The 18,843-nt window shown below is 37.6% G+C and overlaps 1 protein-coding gene across 1 annotated transcript in view; it reads left to right on the top strand.

Annotated features, from left to right (window-relative positions):
- Window positions 1-8,784: 8,784 nt before the first annotated feature.
- The window catches only part of LOC114002263 (cytochrome P450 7B1), a 223,530-nt gene continuing 213,471 nt past the window's right edge, over window positions 8,785-18,843 (top strand). The window contains exon 1 of the mRNA XM_039378420.1: window positions 8,785-8,816. Coding sequence (XP_039234354.1) covers window positions 8,800-8,816 — 17 coding nt within the window. The 5' untranslated portion in view covers window positions 8,785-8,799. The remainder of the gene's footprint in view (window positions 8,817-18,843) is intronic.

Here is an 18,843-nt window from a genome sequence, read left to right as displayed (position 1 = left end):
CCATGCGTCCCTTCTTGGCCAATTTGAATTTATGCCAACAGTGACAACTAGCAACTGCATTTCGTGGTTTTCTTCATGTTATATATACCTGATTTAAGTTTAACTTTAACAAAAATCACACAGTATTCCACTTATATGTACAAATTTTGCCAGAAATCATGGGAGGAAAACAGCAGTAAAAAAACATTTGAGAGCATTAATAATAGAGTGCCACTCTACGCAAGAATAAGGGAATAGATAGTAAATAACTCAATTTCAAGAGACTTTGAGATGTTTTACACCTTCAGTCATTTATCCCAAGGCTCTGGAAATCAGATTTGCCGCAGCTGGCTGCTGTTGAAGTGAAAGTAAATATAACAATAGGCAAAAAAAAAAAAAAAAAAAAAAAAAAGGAGACAGATTCTGGAGTTTTGAAATGATTAAAGCAAATTCTTATGCATTAACTTGTGTCAAGGAGATGTGAAGGTTAGCAGACATTTTACAAATATTTAGTGAGAGATAGCTTTTATCTCAAAAAGTTTAAGGGTCAACTTGCTATGCAAAGAATAGATAAGATTCAAGAAAAAATTAATAGTCATGATTTTTGGGGAAGGAAGGTTTGGTTTCATTAAGAGATATAAGAAAAAACTTCTAAAACTGGAGGTGAACTCTGGAAAGTTAGATGTATACTACCAAAAAAATATCAACTATATGATATCTGATTATAAATTCTCATGAATACAAAATTGTGATTAAAATAGTCCACATTTTCTGCTAATGAGGCAAAAATACTGGGAAAAAAAGTTTCATGAAAGATAGGGGAGTACTTTTAACATTTATTAACTATATGGGGAAAGAGAAAAGGTAGAAAAAGTGAACATTCAAGTATTTATGAATTTTCTCTCCTTGTCTCCGGACTTGTATGCTGAAATTGAAGCACTCACACTAAAGGGGCTTCATTTTCAACAGCATTTGGTACCTATTTTCTTCTTTATATTAGATATCTTTCCCTTTGCAAGCTTAAGTTTTATCTCTTCTTTATTGTACCTAGGTCAAGTAAGATATCCATTACAGTCCGATTGCTGTGAGATCCTTGAAAAATCTGTGAAATTAAAATACCTCAGTGCAAATCTAAGATCTGTGGGGAATAAATAACTCTGATGAGAAGTTGGTTTGTACATCAGTGTTCCTGTCTGTAGAAATGAGACTGTAATAACTCCTTTGCAAAATACCTTAAGATCTGAAATCTTTGAACATACTATATAATAACCAGATTTTGTTATCAGTTAGTAGTGAATTGTTGGTACCACTTATATTACAGAAAGACAGAAGATACTTTTCGATGTACAATATGGAATAAACTCCCCAAGGGAAATTTCCTCTTTATTCTTAACATTTTTACCTAAATGTAGACGGGAAAAAAAGATGAATGATATTCTGAAAAGCCTCTGATCAGATTGTTTTTTTTTTTTTAATCCTAGGAGTGGTAGAATTAACATGTTATCTGGTACATAGTAACTGTTTTACTTGGAGAAAGAATATATTTGCCAGCATAATATCTACATTTTGATAGTCCTGCCATATAAATCTGATGCGCTAGGTTTCAAATGCAAGCACAAAAATCTACATACCCATCTTTATCATAATGATTACAATAAAAAGGAGGAAAACCGTTGATTTGCTTGATAATTTACAAAACTAAACTTTATGGGCAGGAAATTTTTAGAAAGGTAGCTGTAAATCTCAGCACAGTTCTCTTATCAGGTGACCTATAATCTTACTCTAAAGTCACTTCAAACCTATGGAAGAAAATCCCAAAGGTCAACAAAAAGTCATTTTTCTTCTTGAACTGGCATGCAATTTTTATGTTAAATAAAATTTATACCCCTATATAAACAGATTTCTTAAAATTAATGTCTTCCTACCTTTATCCAGTTATCTTCTCATGGTTTTAAATAATCAGAAGTCATAACTTATGGTATATGAAGACTTGAGGATTTTATATGTTATTTTTATTCTTGAGCATGGCTTCCAAGGAGGTATGCATAGCCTGCAATGTGCATATATATATCTATATATCTCTCTATATATATCTGTCTGTGTATATGTGCTCTCTCTAATAACCAGTGAGCCTCTGGAGACAAAGCCACCTCTTGTGCAGTTCTTAAGTCCATGAATAACCTTAAGCACATGACTCATTCTGTTGAGTGGGATATCTTGTGCATTTAAAGTTGCATACATGTTAAAGTGATTTGATGGATCGGGACCAAAACAAGTAGGGTCTATGGTAATGTGGGATCAATGATGTTCTTATTGTAATACTTATTAACCCTGGTTTTTCATTAATTTTAACAAAGCAAAGAGTTTCTGATTAATGGGAATTCTTTAAGGTTTATTTTAATTTCTTTGATTTCGTTCCATTGTGCATGGCCCATTTTTATGCCTGTGTTTCCAAGGAAACAGTTGTAAAATGGAATTTGATATGATGTGTTATCAGGTTCCTTGTCAGCAAGTTTCAAGTGATAGTTATGAACTTGACAAATTAAGTTTAAAAAAATTATGATTCGAGTATTAAGATAGAGCTACATGAACAATGTTTGTTGTCGTCTGAATTACGTTCTAATATTTTCATTTGTTTGGGGACAGAAACTGTTCTGATCACTGGAAGGAGGTCATAGTATTGATAGCACATACACAATATACAATGTCTGCAATGCTGAAATCAATATTTGAAACTGCTGCTGTTTTGATTCCATTAATATAATCTCAAGAGGAAGTACATTGAGTTAAATCAGACTGACTGCATTTAAGAACTCCTTTATCTTCACTGATGGCTAACTATAAAAGGAAAGTGAAATCTAATCAGGACCCAAGTCTTATGTAGCAAAATCCAAGTAGGGGTTGTGTATGCAATAAGTCTAAGAGAATGGCTTACTTTGGATGGTATTTACAATCTGTTAATTGCTGCGCAAGCACAAACACAAATGTTTATTCCAAAACATTTGTGCAAATATATGTGTTTTAGAGAGCAACAAACAAACTGGGGTTCTGTTCCTCAGCTTCTTTATTATTTTTATTGCAGTAACAAGGGTCCATTGAGTAAATACACTAGACCAAAAAAAAAAAAAAGACTTCTTAAAAAAGACTGTAGATCCAAGTTTGTGTTTGTGACATTTTTCACAGATATTGACCTCAAGAAAAAGATGAACAGGAAACTCCAAACTTGTACTGAGGACTCTTGTTTCACATAATACTGGTTTTTGATGATACCTGCAAGTAAAAATATTTCAGGAATGTTTCATCATTCTATTGAGAACAGCCTTTTTTTTTGAAGCAATCTCTATGGGGTAGTTACCTTGACAAGCCTGAGAAGGTAGGTAAGACCCTGAAAAAAATAGAAAGACCTATGCAAGCAATGTTAAAACTATGGTTTGAGGGAAGGAAAATAGGAATTTGTTACTGAAGCATATTCCAGTAGTGCTCCCCGACTTAGTAGGGAAATTACTTGGTTTAGTTTTAATACAACTAGTATTTGTCTTTCAGATACTTAACAGAAGTCATGTCAGGATTTGCAGAACTCTCATATCACATTTTACTTTTTTTTTTGTCTGTGCATCCACGTGAGGCATGCCAGGAGCTGAGACTTTGACCTCTGGTGTGTAACATGCCCTGCCCTGAGGTCATGGCCTCCCTGTTGACAAGATGTGGGACTGCACCAAAGCCCAACTATGCTCTCACTGGCATCTGCACTCATTCTTCAGTGAAACTTAGGGTGCTGGCAAGAACAATAAGGGCTTTTCTCCAGCACCAGGATGTAGATACGACATTAATTTGAACCCACAATATCAGAAGCATTCCTGGTTCCCTACATTTATAGGTTAAGTGCCAAACCTTAACAGGTTTGGGGAAGGGGATGGGGGGGAAGCTAATTAGAGACTAATGAGCAGCATTGTGCAGGAAACTTTAGGCCAAGCAAGGAGTCAAAGCTGCTTTTCCTTAACTGTAGGCTACTGTCTTAATGGCCGATCTTCCTCTCTCAATTTACGAGTGACATGTAAATGGAAATGAAAAAAAAATCTAAATGTTTATTATTGAAATGTTCACATCTTCAGAGCATAGAGAATTTTCTGAATTTTTTAGTTCAGGTTTTGTAAATTTAGAGGCTACTACCACCAAATGCTAGCCTTTTTACGCATGAGAAAGTTACTGTTCTTGAACTTTTAGAAAGTGTGATCCTAAGGAGGAAAGACTTAATACTGGAAAAACAGAAATTATTTCCCTATAGACTAATCTGAAGTGTTTGAGGCTGTCAGAAATGTGGTATTTTAATGTTTTTGAAGAGGTGGATTTCTGACCAAAGGTAGGTGAGGTGCCAGAGGTGAATTAATTTCAAACATGGTCCTGCATGGAGAAATCACCACTCCTTGTACAGTTGCATGTGTGTGGAGACACACACACACACATATACACGCATATACATTGTGAATTTCTTGTTTTTCATGTATTAAGCCTAAAACCAGTTTATGTTTTTCCATTAACAGTTTGAAGTAAGTTAATTTAAAATCACAGTAGCAGGACTTGGTGAGGCATGGATGGAGTGTATGCTCTCAGTTGTAGAAGCAAGTCTTTTCATTAAAAATGGCTGTAGTTATATTTGTCTTAGCCTTTTCCCTTTAGTAACAGTTTATAAGAAGGAAAAGGAAAACAATTCATCTTGAAGACAATTGAACCTGACATAAAAGAATGTAAAAGCTTGAAAGATGGTCTGATGCGGAAATACATATTTCAACAATTTGTAAATTGTGCATTATATACTCAATGAATAATTGTGGTCTGTTTACCAAACATGAATGTAGACAATTGTTACTGTACTATCATGTCAGTCCATGAGATAGAGGCATTATATTTTTGATACAAAAATGGACATTGAAGAAACAGAACCAAGGAAAGAAATACTTGCTGCTGTTCAAGCGTTAATAAGAGCTGTTTTAATGTTGTTAGAGATTAGAAGACGTCTCATTTGAGACAACTAAAACTTTTCAGATTCTTTTCCCTAAATGTATATTATAAGAGTGCAAAATGCATCCGCATACGATGTGTTGTTATCTTGTCTGTCTCTTTTTCTAATTCTGTCTTTTGATGTCATTTAAAAATGGCTAGGGGAGTGTTTTGAAGGCTTGTAAGAAAAAAAAAAAACTGCTCTCATTTCCAAGACAAGTCTTGCTATGAAGTCTCAGGAATCAGTTTGGGTGAGTTATCGCATATCCTTTAAGAAAATGGGAATACATGGGCTATAACAGCTCTATTTAAAATAGAAAATCTACTCTGTGTGTGTGTATGTGTGTGTGTGTGTGTGTGTGTGTGTGCAGGCAAACATGGCATTCAGGAGAGTGAAATGAAATGAGCCAGAAACTTCTCACATTTTCCTGGCATCTGTGGCGTGTCGCCATATGAGAACCATATGACTGCTGGCAGATTGGCATGTCAGCTCAAGCATGTACAACTTGACCTCACGGAGCTCTGTGTTTATCAGTTTATAACAGGAATATTGATACAATTTTAGCTGCAGTCTTTCTGTGCAAGGACACTTCATCCTTTCACAGTCCTAATTCTCCTTTGCTAAAATGACAGCACCTTGTTTTTGAAGTTGCTTTTCCACTTGGGGAAAAAAAAAAAGCAAAGGCGGCAGAAGACAGCAGAAAGCTGCTCTGTGTGCCAGAATGATGTTTCATTCATTGTTTTGTTAACTGTGAAGTCCTTAGTGGAGTTTGTCATGGGATTGCCTGGCTGACTTGCACTGGTTTTTCAGTTGAAAACCACAGCAGTATTAAAAACAGAGGTGGAGGCAAAAATCTGGAGTATTGTTAAAGCTGCAAGTTATCACTGAGATATCTGTACAGAGCAGTTCCAATGTTTATTCACTCAGAAGGATAAAATGATAATACATAACAATGTGGATGGGCAGGTTTTCACTTAAAGTTTGCTTTAGATGTCCTCATCTCCCAATGAGTGGAATGCAAGCATATATGTAGTTGCCACAACTTATATATATGCTGCTAAAATTAGAATGGTGAACATGATGTAAAATCTGAGACAAACAGCTCTCCATCCAGAATGAGAAACTAGATAGAAGTGTAATCATAAATCTGAGTTTACTTCAAATATTCAGATGTCATACAAACTTGTCTGGTTGTTGTTTATGGCTGGTGAGAGTTGGTAACAGTGAAATGATGTAGGTGCAGCCCAACCATGACCTGGATTGGAGACAAATAAAAGGTATAAGGGTACTTTTGACCATATGATTTCATTTAAACTGCCTTTGTCACCACATTTTCCTTCAAGAATAAGAGTATATCTTTGATCCTCAAGCACTTAAACATACACTTGCGCTATGACTTGTTCCACTTAACAGTGTGGAAAAATGATGTACTGAACATGCATCGCTTCACATTAGCGCCCGCAACTGCACTCACACTGCCTTTCAGAAATAACGTTATTCATATCTGCTCAAGCTTCCTTGAAGGTTAAGCTTTAAACTGCTGTGATTTTCTAATTTTCTCTATACTGGCAACTTAATTAGAATCTCATCAGAGCAGATTCTAGAACTGACATTAAAACTTTCTCACCCACTGTCTTGACGAGAAATGTTATAGAGACAGTACCATAATGACTAGTTTCTTCGTAAGGACTGGCATGAAGGGTAGGTGGAAAATCAGTGAAGAACAACATCAAGAAATTAATTAGATAGCACCCTGAAGAGAAAAATGAAAATTAGAAAAATTTTACTTCTTTGTTTTTTTTAAAAAAAAACCAACAAAGAACTAAAGAGAGATCTAAAATTTCAGTTCCCCCAGAGACATTAGAGGATACATTACGGGATACAAGGAAACATCCTGCCACATGCAACTATATATTCCTATACAACAAATAGGAAATTTATGGTGATCAAAATTGCCATTTACACTGTCCTTGAGGGAATTTATTAGAAAGTCTAAAATAATTGGATGTATCTATAGAATTTCATTCAACAGTCTTTTCATGCTGATGGATTGGAAGAAAGACTAAAAGAGAAATAAAAAAGGGAGGGAAAATGGCTCTGTTCTGCTGAAAATGGAGAGCTATTTATTTCTAGTTTGTTTTGGCAGGTGACGTTTGGCCAGAAAATCTAATATTGTGGTAAGGCCAAACGTTTTGAGTTTACCCATCTGTAACCTCCACACAAGCTACAAAATTTTAAAAATTCAAAGTTTCAGAATCTTTTATGCATGGTGAACTCTGATTTAGTTTTCATTATCATCTGTAGTCTGAATCTCTGCTTATAGCCTGAGAAAACTTGCCATATCAAATTACTGCAAAAAGATTTCCAGTCTAAGAAAATGAACAATGAGCAACATCATTTGACAATTGTCTTTTCTGTTGGTTGAGACATATTCTGTCAAAAGCACCACCATGGATCGATGATGACACCTAAAGGGGCAAAGTGCATACTCAGAAAGACTATTGAAAATCAAATATGATCACAAATTCTCATGGATGTGTCAGTTCATTAATTTATACACACATTTGCACACTCATATTCAGACTTGAGAACACATAGATATTGTGAGTGTAGTAGACTCTCTCCAAAATACGTATATGGGTCTGTGATAATTTTCCTCTCTCAGGAAAGAAAAAGATTTGCAACTTCAGTCAGATTTATCATGTTTATTTTATATATAATTTATTATTTGAATGGTAGCAAAAATACTTTGAGAAGTAGTAAGAACTGAAAGTGTGCCTATCATTCATGATGGTGATATGCCTGTTTAAGGAAAGGTAAAACTACTTCTGAGCATCAAGCTCATCTTAAGAGATTGGCACCAGACAATTAAATTTTGGTCATCTGGAGAGAATCTGAATAAAACAATACAAGAGATCCTACAGTCATGACAATATAAACTTGAATAAATGTTAGATTTATACACGAACAAGCAAAGCCCCTTATCATTAAATAGTACTTAGTGTAAGTGGACAAGCCAAGCTGTTTGCTTTTTTGTTTCTCTTCAAAGAATTGTAGTGGGGGGTGCCTAAGTGTATGATTGAGAAGGGAGGGAAGATCACTTGCTGCAGCATGTGGACAGGTTTGAGTGAGAGCAGATTTCCATGCCGGAATGAAATATGAGCCAGGGAAAGCACCCCTTTTTGAACACACACAAGCCCTGATTGCATGGCCCACAGCTGGAGTTAATCCAGATTCCTATTTAATTAAATAAGGCATTCTGCTGCCTTACATCAAAATGCACAAGGATGGAGGTGAAAGGCAAAATGTGACACCCACTTCTCTTCATTGTTACTGAGAAAAGATAAGGTTTATTTAAAATCTTTTAATGAAAATCTATTCACTGTGCAGGACAAATTCTAACTGCAAGAGAAATATATTGTGATAAAGTGATGGCTTGGTACTAACATATGAAATTTTGTTATTGAATGAACTCTCTATGAAATAACCTGTGCTATAATTTGTTGACAAATCATCCTATCCTGGGCTCGCATTATCAACATGTTTCTGAAAAAGAATAATCCAACCTTTTTTTTTTCTTTCACAGCAATAAGAAGAAAACTTTCAGCTGAAGGATGTCTAGATGAAAAAAGCAAGATACACAATCCCATTTTAGAGCTGGGCACTGGGTTATCCCATGTGCAGTACCTATCCTTCAGCATCTATGTATCTACAACTTTTTCACAGGTGAGAGTGGAAACTTCCCAGTCTTTGAGGACTAGGAACTCATCTATAATGCAGGTCAAGTGAGATGTGACAGGCACCATCCAGGGTTAAAGGGTATGACAGAAGTAACCAGGTGAGAACTTTCTTATAAACTTAAAATTAATATATATATTATATATTTCCCTAGAAGGAAGATGTTTATTAATCTGTTCATCTCTGACACGGGTGCGCTGATTTCATTGCATGCCAGAGGCTATCTGATTTTAAAGATGCAGATACACTTGGGGAAATACAGACCGTGTATATTGGCTTCCATTGTAGAATCCATTTTTTTCCCAGCATATCATCTCCTCTAGGAAACAGGAAGGATGGATATTATGGGGTTGTGCATTTTTATAGCACCACATGGCAAACATGTACCCTTGATAACAGCAACAACCACTGCCCTCTTCTTAGTTTTCTCCTGTCATGAAATACAAGGGTTGAGTTTGCTTTTTTATTTGGTTTAAGTCAACAGCAAACAAAACTGTTGACCACAGACAACAAAGAAGTTCTGGCTCCTTGAAGAGAAAGATAACTATTGGATGGGTAAGCAAAAAGTGGAGGTTAGAGAAGCAACAATTTCCCCACAAAAACAGCATAAAATAGGAGCAATACATGAAACTGAATTGCAGAGAGTTTAACAGTGACCAAAGTTAAATGTTGTCTTTATGTAACTCCTTAATAACTAGTGTGACTCTTTTCAGATATTACTGAGCCAAAAATCAGCAGGATTCAGTAAATGTATAAAACCTTTCTGAGGATATTGCGAGCATTCGATCACATTACATTAGAATAAATTATTTCCTAAGAGTATGAGTACTCCTATCCTACAGTACGAAACACCGATTGCCTGCTCATCCTGGCTAGGACATTATTTCCAGTGCAGGAGATGACTTAATATTGGTTTTTAAATCTTGCTGTGACATGTCAAAGGCCAATTAGATGGACTGTTGGTCTGACCTGGCGTGGTTATTCTTATATCCCTTCTGAAGGTGATTAATTTTGTGTCTGTTTTAGCATCGTCCTTCTCATCACTTAGGCATGGTTTTGAGCACATAAAAATATATTCTTTACTTCACATATCTTGGCTGCCCCTATCCCATTGCCCTCCATGCCTTCTCTGGCATTGTAAACACATCACCTCTCCCCAGCACCCCTCTGTATGTTTTCTCCTTAACCTTTGACACCTTTCAAGTCTGTGAACAACTCTTAAAGACACCCTTAAAGAATAAGGCATTAATTCATTTACATCTTTCTTTGCACCTTCATACTACAGGCTCACCACTGTTGCAGGCTTGGCAGGGATGGAAAGGGTGGCAATAAATGCATTCAGGATATCCTGCCATCTGGAAAAATGAGCAGCATTTCAGAGGAAGGTTACTCTAAATTCTGCTTAACATATCTGCAAAATCTTTCCAAAGTGGGTATCTGTCTGGTTTTCAAATTCAGCCTTAATTTGCCTCTTTTTCTTCTCTGGCTTTGAGACCCCAGGGTTGTCTCCCTCCACACACACCTGGAAGAGATTCCTCAGAAGTGATGCCTTGCTTCAGGTTTCCTCTCCCAGACAGCCCTTGGGGGCCAGGGTGCAGCTGGCCTCAGCTTGCACTACCCCACTGGTCCTGGCTCCCATTTCAACCTTCCTGACATTCCTGGCAATGGAACCATGTTGGAAAAAGGCTTCTGGGCACCATGCTCTGGGCAGTGCCTGCAAGGATACAAACCACAGGTAAATCATATGCTCTATAAAATGAAGCGTTTGGATCCAAGAGTAGAGGGATATTGTCTCCATTTTCTTGCCAGCCACATCACAGCCTGTGCAATACATTTACTTTATGACATCTAAAAAGGGCAAGGATCTGCCATCACAGCTGCTTCATCTATATGTATTTCAGTGCATATATATGCTCAATACATATATAGCATGTCTGCAGCCAGACCAGGACTCCCAAGAAGCCTTACAGGGCTCCCATGCTGGGATCATGTCCCATGAGAGATGATAGGGTTTCCTGACACTGGGTTGCAGATCACATCCCTACTGCAGGAAGGTAGGAGCAGGCAGGGATGCCTCAAACTGATAAGGCTGCTGTCCTACAGCTCAGTCCTATAACCTGGTGATACTGGAGGAAGTCTGGAGCACCTTCTCTAGTTCCTCTCTCTCTCTTGCTTTGTTTTTCCTCTTTATTGTATTTGACCATCTTTACCTCTCTTTCCATGTATTACTCCTACTTTTTTTCCTTTGATGGTCTTATTTTTCCTGCTGTTTGTTTCTTTCTACACTTTTACAGCCACTTTTCTGCCTAAATCAGAGAACTGAATTTTTTAAGGGAAACAAGCCCTATTTTGAAACCTAGTTGTTTGGTTTGGCAGAATGGAGTTTCCTCTCCTCAGGGCAATTTTCCTCCTTTCTCCAAACCCAGTATTAAAAATTATTGGAAACATTAGCCAGATAGGATTAAAAAGAAACACAGTTTTAATAAAACGTCATTCGGGTTTTGAATGACAGAGTGAGGCTGTGCATGTGATATACTATAACAAGCCTTAAACACCAGTATATTATGTGAAAAAGTAACAGCTCTTCTTTGTGAAGGTGCCATTTATCAGCATCTGAGGAGGTTATTCAAGTGAGTAGTTTAACAAACATGAACTAAAGTGTAATGTTTAATAGCTGTCCTGTTTAACTCTAAATAACATAGCGGAAGATGGCTCTTAAAAATTAAATGGACATCAATCAATAGACATTGCTATTTTACAGGAGAGGTTATATATAGCCCTATAGAAACAATGCACATGAGGTGTGCTGCTGGGGGTCACTCCACCAGGCAAAGGAGAAAGGCTGAATCATACACCTTGGGCAGGCACAGACAAGCACTCTGTCATTTTAATAATGCTCTCTTTGCAGAAAGTTTCGCCAGTTATGGCCATGATGCTTAATTGCTCTCATTTATCTTTCTAATAAATGATGTCATTGAGTTAGAGCTGTTGAACAAATACAACTGGCAAGTCAGTAGGTAAACCTGCTATCCACACCTACTGATGAGAGTGAGGGGAATAAATGGGAGTAAGAAATGTAGCAAAGGCCTTAAAATTATACATAGATGAAATTTAGGACAGCAAACCAGATATTTTATTGCCTTATTTCTCTATTTGTCTGAGACCATCCATATTTACTGAGAAGTAAAAAGATAGAAATATATACATAGAAACCCCAAATTCACTGAGTGTAGAAGAAAACCTATTTTGTACTGCCAGCTTGAGAGTTCAAGGGGTGACAGTTGTGCTTTGGCCCTGCTGCATCTTCATATGGACGAAGAGAGATGCGAGTCTGCACAGTGGAACTCTCACTCTGTGCATACAAAAAAAAGGCTTTCAGCTCCATATTTTCACTTATAGCAAGGTTTTGGTCTTGAATGATGTAGAAGAATAAGAGCAATAAAATGAAAAAAGCAAACAAAAAGTTCCCCAAATGGCTTTACTCAAGCTGAGTGAACAAATAGAAAAAAAAAAACAAATACAGTGACTCTGCTTTATCTCTGTAGGGTACAAATCACTGCCATTTCCAAGTCTTTATCTCCCTTGCAGAGGTTACCACCTGCTGCATTTCCAGCAGGACTGGATGGTGTTGCTGTGGCCTGGCCAGGGGCTGTCAGTACTACTGTGCTTAGGCAGGATGATCTTTGAGCATGCAGGAAATGTGTCCAACATGGCTGGAGTTTTGTTTGTTTACTCTTTTGTTCTCCTATATTTCTAGGAGAGGAAACTATCTCTAAAAGGAGTCTGTTCTGACAGAGCTCAGCTTTCGGAGCCAGTCCGGACTTCTCATCTCAGATCTGCCCCTTAATGGGGGGAAACGTGAGAGGGCTGTAAATGTCCTTCTTATAAATCCTCTTTTCCCAGTTTCATGGCTGGAGTTTGACAATTAAGAAAAGTTGCTTAATCTCCGTTAACCTTTGTGTCTACAAGGGCAGAAAGCAGCAGGACTTTACAAGTCTGAGCATGCTAAAAGTGGTCATGCAAGATGATGGGAGTCTTGGGGCGTCCTGTGCCGCTTCATGCAGGAAATTAGGTGATTATTGGAAATCAACTTCCTGGGAATTGCTAGGAAAGCATAAAGGGAGTGAGGGAGGCAGAGCATGAGCAGAGAAAAGCCAACGGGCTTCTGCAGGTCCAGAATTAGGTAAGTGCCTACGTGAGAAAATGAGAGGTAGAGCAGGGGAGGATCAATGACCCTGCAGCAAAGCTGACCTCCTCAGGCTGCGCCTTTCTCAGAACAGTTTGTTTCTCTTTCTATTATTCCATTCCTTTCCAAACTGGGGAAAAATGATTTTTAAAAATGCTTACTGTTTATGGCATGGCTTTAGATTTTTTTTTTAAGGTCTTGCACCTCTATCTGGAGCACTCCAACTGCCTGTGGGCAGATAGCTTGCCATGGCAGCATGAGAGACTTCCTCAGCAGAGTTCACAACTGTGGCTAACAGTTTGGGTAGTTCTACTAAAAATACATTACACCTGGAGATACTTGATGACTCTTTTCCCAGAGCTGATGAAAATTACTGTTACTTTTTTGAAGGGAATTTTCAGGAAGTGTTAAACATATCTATAATAAGAGGAGTTGGCTTTAGATGTAATATTCACCACAGCTTTGCACTGTTGGTAAATCCAGTTTGCTTCCTACAATATCCCCACATTTCTTTATGGAAATAACTTCACACAGTTGGAGTCTGTGAGGGAGAAGGTGATACGGGTCATGAAATTATACCAGATTTTAATTCCTACTGTATGAAATTCATAGCGTGCAGGATCTCAAACAGCAGATACCAAGTTAGATTGTATTCTTAATATAGACTCTCAAACTCTTTTATGATTAAACATTGACTTTTCCTACATGAAAGCACAAAAGGTTGATGCTATGTGGGAAGTTCAAGGTACCCAGATTACAGGGTGTAAAAATAAGGAGAAAAGGGATTTTTTTTTAAATTTTAGAGCCTTTTTAAAATGTTGGAAAAATGTTCCAGGCCATCTCCAAATCAGTGTTTTTGAAATGTTGGTAGCATGATGAACTGTTAAAAAAAAATATGGAATAAACCCTTTGTTTTTAAAATGTTTTTCACTGGTGTTAAAGAACATTGTAAACCAAGAAGAACTAATTATTACAAACCCACAAATTCAAACTGGTGTTTAAAAGTGCTGAAGAAAAATAATTCATTTCGTTCTTTTAATATTCTTAAATGAAAAATTTGGTAAAAATAATGCAACTTTATGAAATGCTTCAGTTTTACTGATACTTATTTGTAAAAATTTTACACAGGTGTCTGTGGTAGGGACAGGTACTCAGTCTGTGAAGGGCTAGGGATTTACTAGGACCAGAAGACTTTAGTAAAAATTGGGAATAGAGACAGGAAAGTAAAAGAAAAACCCTACAGCACAAGTCAGAAAGTAGTGGAAAACGGTAATGGCAAGAAGATAGGCTTGGGGCATTGACCATGTCCCTAGAAAGACTGTTCCCGTGTTTGACCACCCTCTCAACAAAGAAATACTTGCAGTGTTCAGTCTGAACCTCTACTGGTGCAGCTTTGAACCATTGCCACGCATCTTATCACTGGGTACAGGGAGAAGAGATCCTCACCCCCCTCTTCACTTCCCTTTCTCAGGAAGAGAGAGTAATGAGGTCACCCCTCAGTCTTCTTGTTTCCTCCAAACTTGACAAGCCCAAAGTCCTTAGCCGCTCCACACAGCACATGCCTTCCAGCCCTCACACCAGATTTGTTGCCCTCCTTTGAACACATTCAAGGACCTTCACATCCTTCTTAAATCTTGGGGCCCAGAACTCCACATAGTAGTAAAGGTTTCTCAAGTCTGTGCCTAGAAATGGTGATAAATGCACCAGCCACTGGCTATTTTTGTTGTGCTTACATATGGCTGCACAACAGGCATAAGGTATATTCTCCCCCTCTTCTGTTTTTTGTGTTCTGCAAGAAAACTTCCACTAATGTGAAATTTCAATATAAGTTGCAAAGAAATATTTTGGAGTTTCTTTTCTACTCAATGTGCAGATAATATAGAGTAATAAAGGAGTGAATTTTTAATAACCTGTGAACTAAGTATAGTCTTACAACAAATGAAATATCAAGGTATGTTTGAAACCAAACCAGTCAAATCTTGATCTTTTGGAAAGCAATAGGGTTTCTTAGCTGAGTTTCAGTGAAGTAGTTCTTGATGCCTACATAAATATCACACAACAAAATTAGCATAACCAAGGAGGATATTATTTGATTCAAATACAGATATATATCAAATTATATGATTCAAAGAGAGCTGCTTTGGGTGTTATCAGGGTAATGATGTTGTAAAACATTATTCTTGACTGGTAACCTTATCTTTCACACCCTTTGCAAAATGTCTAAGATGCCATATTAAGAGAGTTTTAAAAATAAATAATTTCTTCTACTTCCTGAAGTGCTTTTCATCAAAACATAAATTCAATATAAAAAATAAAAAGAAACCTTTGCAATTTTTCTGCAAAATTAAACACTGCTATCTGAACCACTGACAGAAATATATTTACATATTTCAGGCTAAAGATCTTTTGTAAATGTTTAGTTACCACATTCAAACCTTTCAACACTTCCCTCAAAATCACATTATTCTTATGAAGATACAACGAGAAGTCAAAGAATAAAATGTAAAAAGCTCCACTTCAATTGAAGAATATGAAGGTTGTGAAATGAGCTGACAGCATCCAGGAAGCTCGAAGTTACAGCTGACAGTCTGTCCTTAACTCATGCTGTGTGAAAAAAGCAAATGGCACTAATGCATATTAGCTGAGACAAAAGTTTGAACCTCTCAGCCCATCCCTCCTTCTCTGTTTGAGTAATGGGAGCTGTTGTTTTGAGGTCTGATTTTTAAACTTGGCTTCAGTGTTGCTGTTAGAAGGCGTGCATGGCACTTACACATAACATAAATCTTCCCTTGAAAGCTCCATTTTGTCCATGCACGTGGTGGCTCAGCAGCCGGGATGCAAGATGTGAGTGGCAAACGTTGATGTGTTTCTGCAAGCTTTGAAGGCTTCATCAAAGGCACAACAGCTTACTGTACACCTATTCAGAAAACATTTGCTTTGTGAGCTTTCTATCTTTTACCCCTGCTATAGTTTACTGGTCTTATATGTCTTTCCAAACTGTGATGCTCAATTAACAAGTGCACCACTTATGTTTACAACCTCTGTGGAATGCAGAGATGACCCACCTGTGAAATCTATTCATTTCTAGGAGCTGGTTGACACCTGGGGCAGAGAACACTTTTTACAGTGGCTCCCTTCCCAAAATGAATTCTGGTGGTGCTTGGGGGAAATAACTGCATTTCAGCATATTATGTAGCCAGGATAAAGGAATCAGGACAGACTTCCACTCGTGACTTGGGAATTTAAAGGATAGAAATAAATTCCCTGAAAACGGAGTAAAGCAGCTTTTACTGCTGGACTCACAGACTAAGAAATCTCTCTTGCCCTTCCTAATATACCACCAAGAACATTTTCAGCTTAAAAGGAACATTTTCTCAAACTGTTCAAATCGTGCTAAACCTTTTGAAAATAGAGTTTAAGACTGGACAAGGTGGACAAAAGTCTGTGTCTGTCTTACAGCATTTCCTTTTTCCAAAGTAGTGATCAAAAATTCAGTACGTGTAATGGATAGACCTGAAGGATTCCACATATTTCAATGTAAGCAAGGTGCCTGCAGGATTTTGAGGATTATTTTTTTTGAATGCTCCTCTTCTTTAGTGTTGCTTCCCAAGTTACTGTGTACTTGTATTGCAGATTAATCTGAGCAGTTTCCGTAAGAGTGAGCTTTGACAATGTTCCCTGGTTCTTATGGGATAACACTTCAGTGACTCCCATTTGTGAAACCTTCCTGCCCGTTCCTGACAACGTCTCCTTAATAAACCTAAGCTCAAACAACTAGTGGAAGGTGCTGGTAGCAAAATAATAATAATACTTTTGTATAAAAACCAACCTCCACACTAGAGAAGGTATTTAAAAAAATTAGAACATCTGAGATAAAAAGGTGTAGAGAACATGACAGTCTGTCAGTAGAAGTCTGAGCTGATAAAGCCAGCAGTTTGTTGAAATGTAACAGCCTTCTACTAAAATGCTGGGAGAGTAACAAGGCACCCATGCAAGGAAAAAAAAAAAAAGCTGAATGAACATTTTAATTAACTCATGTGCAATTTTAATTAAAAACATAATGTGTCAGGAAAATGAATAATGCCTTGGGGCAATAAAATAGCTAGATTTTCTGTTCAGTCTTCTGCTTCATATCTTTTATGGAAGAAGGATATTATTGTTAAAAGGAAAAAAACACTTCCTCCAGCCTCCTGCCCCATCTCCACACACATCTACCAAGAACACTTATTGTAAAAAAACCAAAGGTGTGGACAAAAGGAACAAGGTTAAATCAGAATATGGTACAAGACATTCTCTGCTACCGTCATGTTGTTTGTGCCACATCTGGCTTTTAACACAAAAACTTCGACCTTCAACTTCAAAGTCAGTGTTAGGTCTTACTATAGTATGCTCAGAAAATGTGGATGCCCCTATTGATTCAAATGAGAACTTGAAATGTTTGAGTATTATCAGGCCTTGATGACAAAGTGGTGGTCTCCAGCCTTTACAGATGAAGCCATTTTATGCCATTGGGATTCTGTAACCTGACATTCTGTAACCTGAGATACCAGTAATCATATGACTTTTTAAATGTGAAAAAAAACTTTCAAATATTAGAAAGAAAAAGAAATAAAACAAAAGAACAAAAGTTGAGGAAAGTTAACTTTCCCCAAATGGAAAATGTGGAATGTCCAAACCTATTTATTTCTTTTCTTTGCCCAGATACCACTCAGCCCTCACTGAAAGAGATTTGAAATTCTAGCAGCTATAGCATAGCCTGGGGCAAAGGCAGGGTCACAAGCACCATCATGTAACACATTTTAAAGGCTGTCAGAGATGTTTCTTCAGTTTCTGTGTCCTCAGCAGTCCCAGAGTCACTGGTTTGCTGCAGGGACTTGCTACCTGGTCATACCTTTTTCTGTGGCTCACATCATTTTGACCGTAAATCACATCTAAACTGTGAGAAGGCTGTTTGCCTTAATGTGCTCTGAAAGCATGTGAAGCTTTGTGTGCAAACAGTCCTGGGCCACATCCAGTCTGAAGCATGTTTTGCAGAGCTCTAGTACCACGGGCTTCCATGGGAAGTTCTAACACTCAGGATCTCCTCTGAATGTCCCAGTGTGCATTCAAGACCCTAAATTTAAACTTCTGACTTTGAAATCATGGTTCCAGTTATAAGCAAAGTTTCTGATCTTATTTTCCTTTTGCTTTTCTGAAAGCAAGAAGGAAAAGAATATGCAGTGTTGTGTATCTAGTGCCCATGGGTGTCCAGGAGAGAAGTGCTGCCTGTAGGTAGCACAGGACAGGCATCACCAGAGACCCCTCACAGTCTGAAAGCTGTCTGCTCCGTGACTTTGGGCAAATGGCTGATTTGGCAGTGGAGGTAATAATACTGAATTTGAGAGAACACTTTGAGAGCAAACACTGTTCCTCAGCATGAAGTACGACTGCTAGAAATGAAGAGAAAATCCCTGTGGGAGCTGTACACAAGCCAATCTTGCAGCTCACAATGAGCAGCCTGTTGCCCAGCCCTTGCATCAATATTTGCCTGCATTTTAGCAAGTACAAAGGAAGCCCTAATCCAAACCCCACAACTTTTATTCACACAAGTGACAAACCCCTTCATACCATGGCGCTGCCAAAACCAACTATTAGATTAACATTAATAACCAGTGTCTGAAGTGAAGTGAAAGATTACTGCTCAGGCTTTCTGAGGACCAACGCTGACAACAAGCCTGGATAGAACATTGTAGCACTGATGTGCTGCTTTCGCTGCCAAAAGAGATACTGGTGAACAATGCAGCATTCTCCTTTCTGAACTTTTTTTTTTTAAAATGGGATTTGAGTAAGCAAATTTTAGGCAATTGGAATTGGAACTTTGGGTTCCAGGATGGGATTTTTGGATTTGGTAGGCAAATCCTGTAACAGGGCAGGATTTTTTTAAAAAAGAAATTCCTAATTT

Source organism: Pipra filicauda, unplaced genomic scaffold (assembly GCF_003945595.2).
Source record: "Pipra filicauda isolate LSUMZ 115617 unplaced genomic scaffold, ASM394559v2 scaffold138_size1969278_pilon, whole genome shotgun sequence".
Classification (NCBI taxonomy): Eukaryota; Metazoa; Chordata; class Aves; order Passeriformes; family Pipridae; genus Pipra; species Pipra filicauda.
This window is presented reverse-complemented; position numbering and strand designations above follow the sequence as displayed.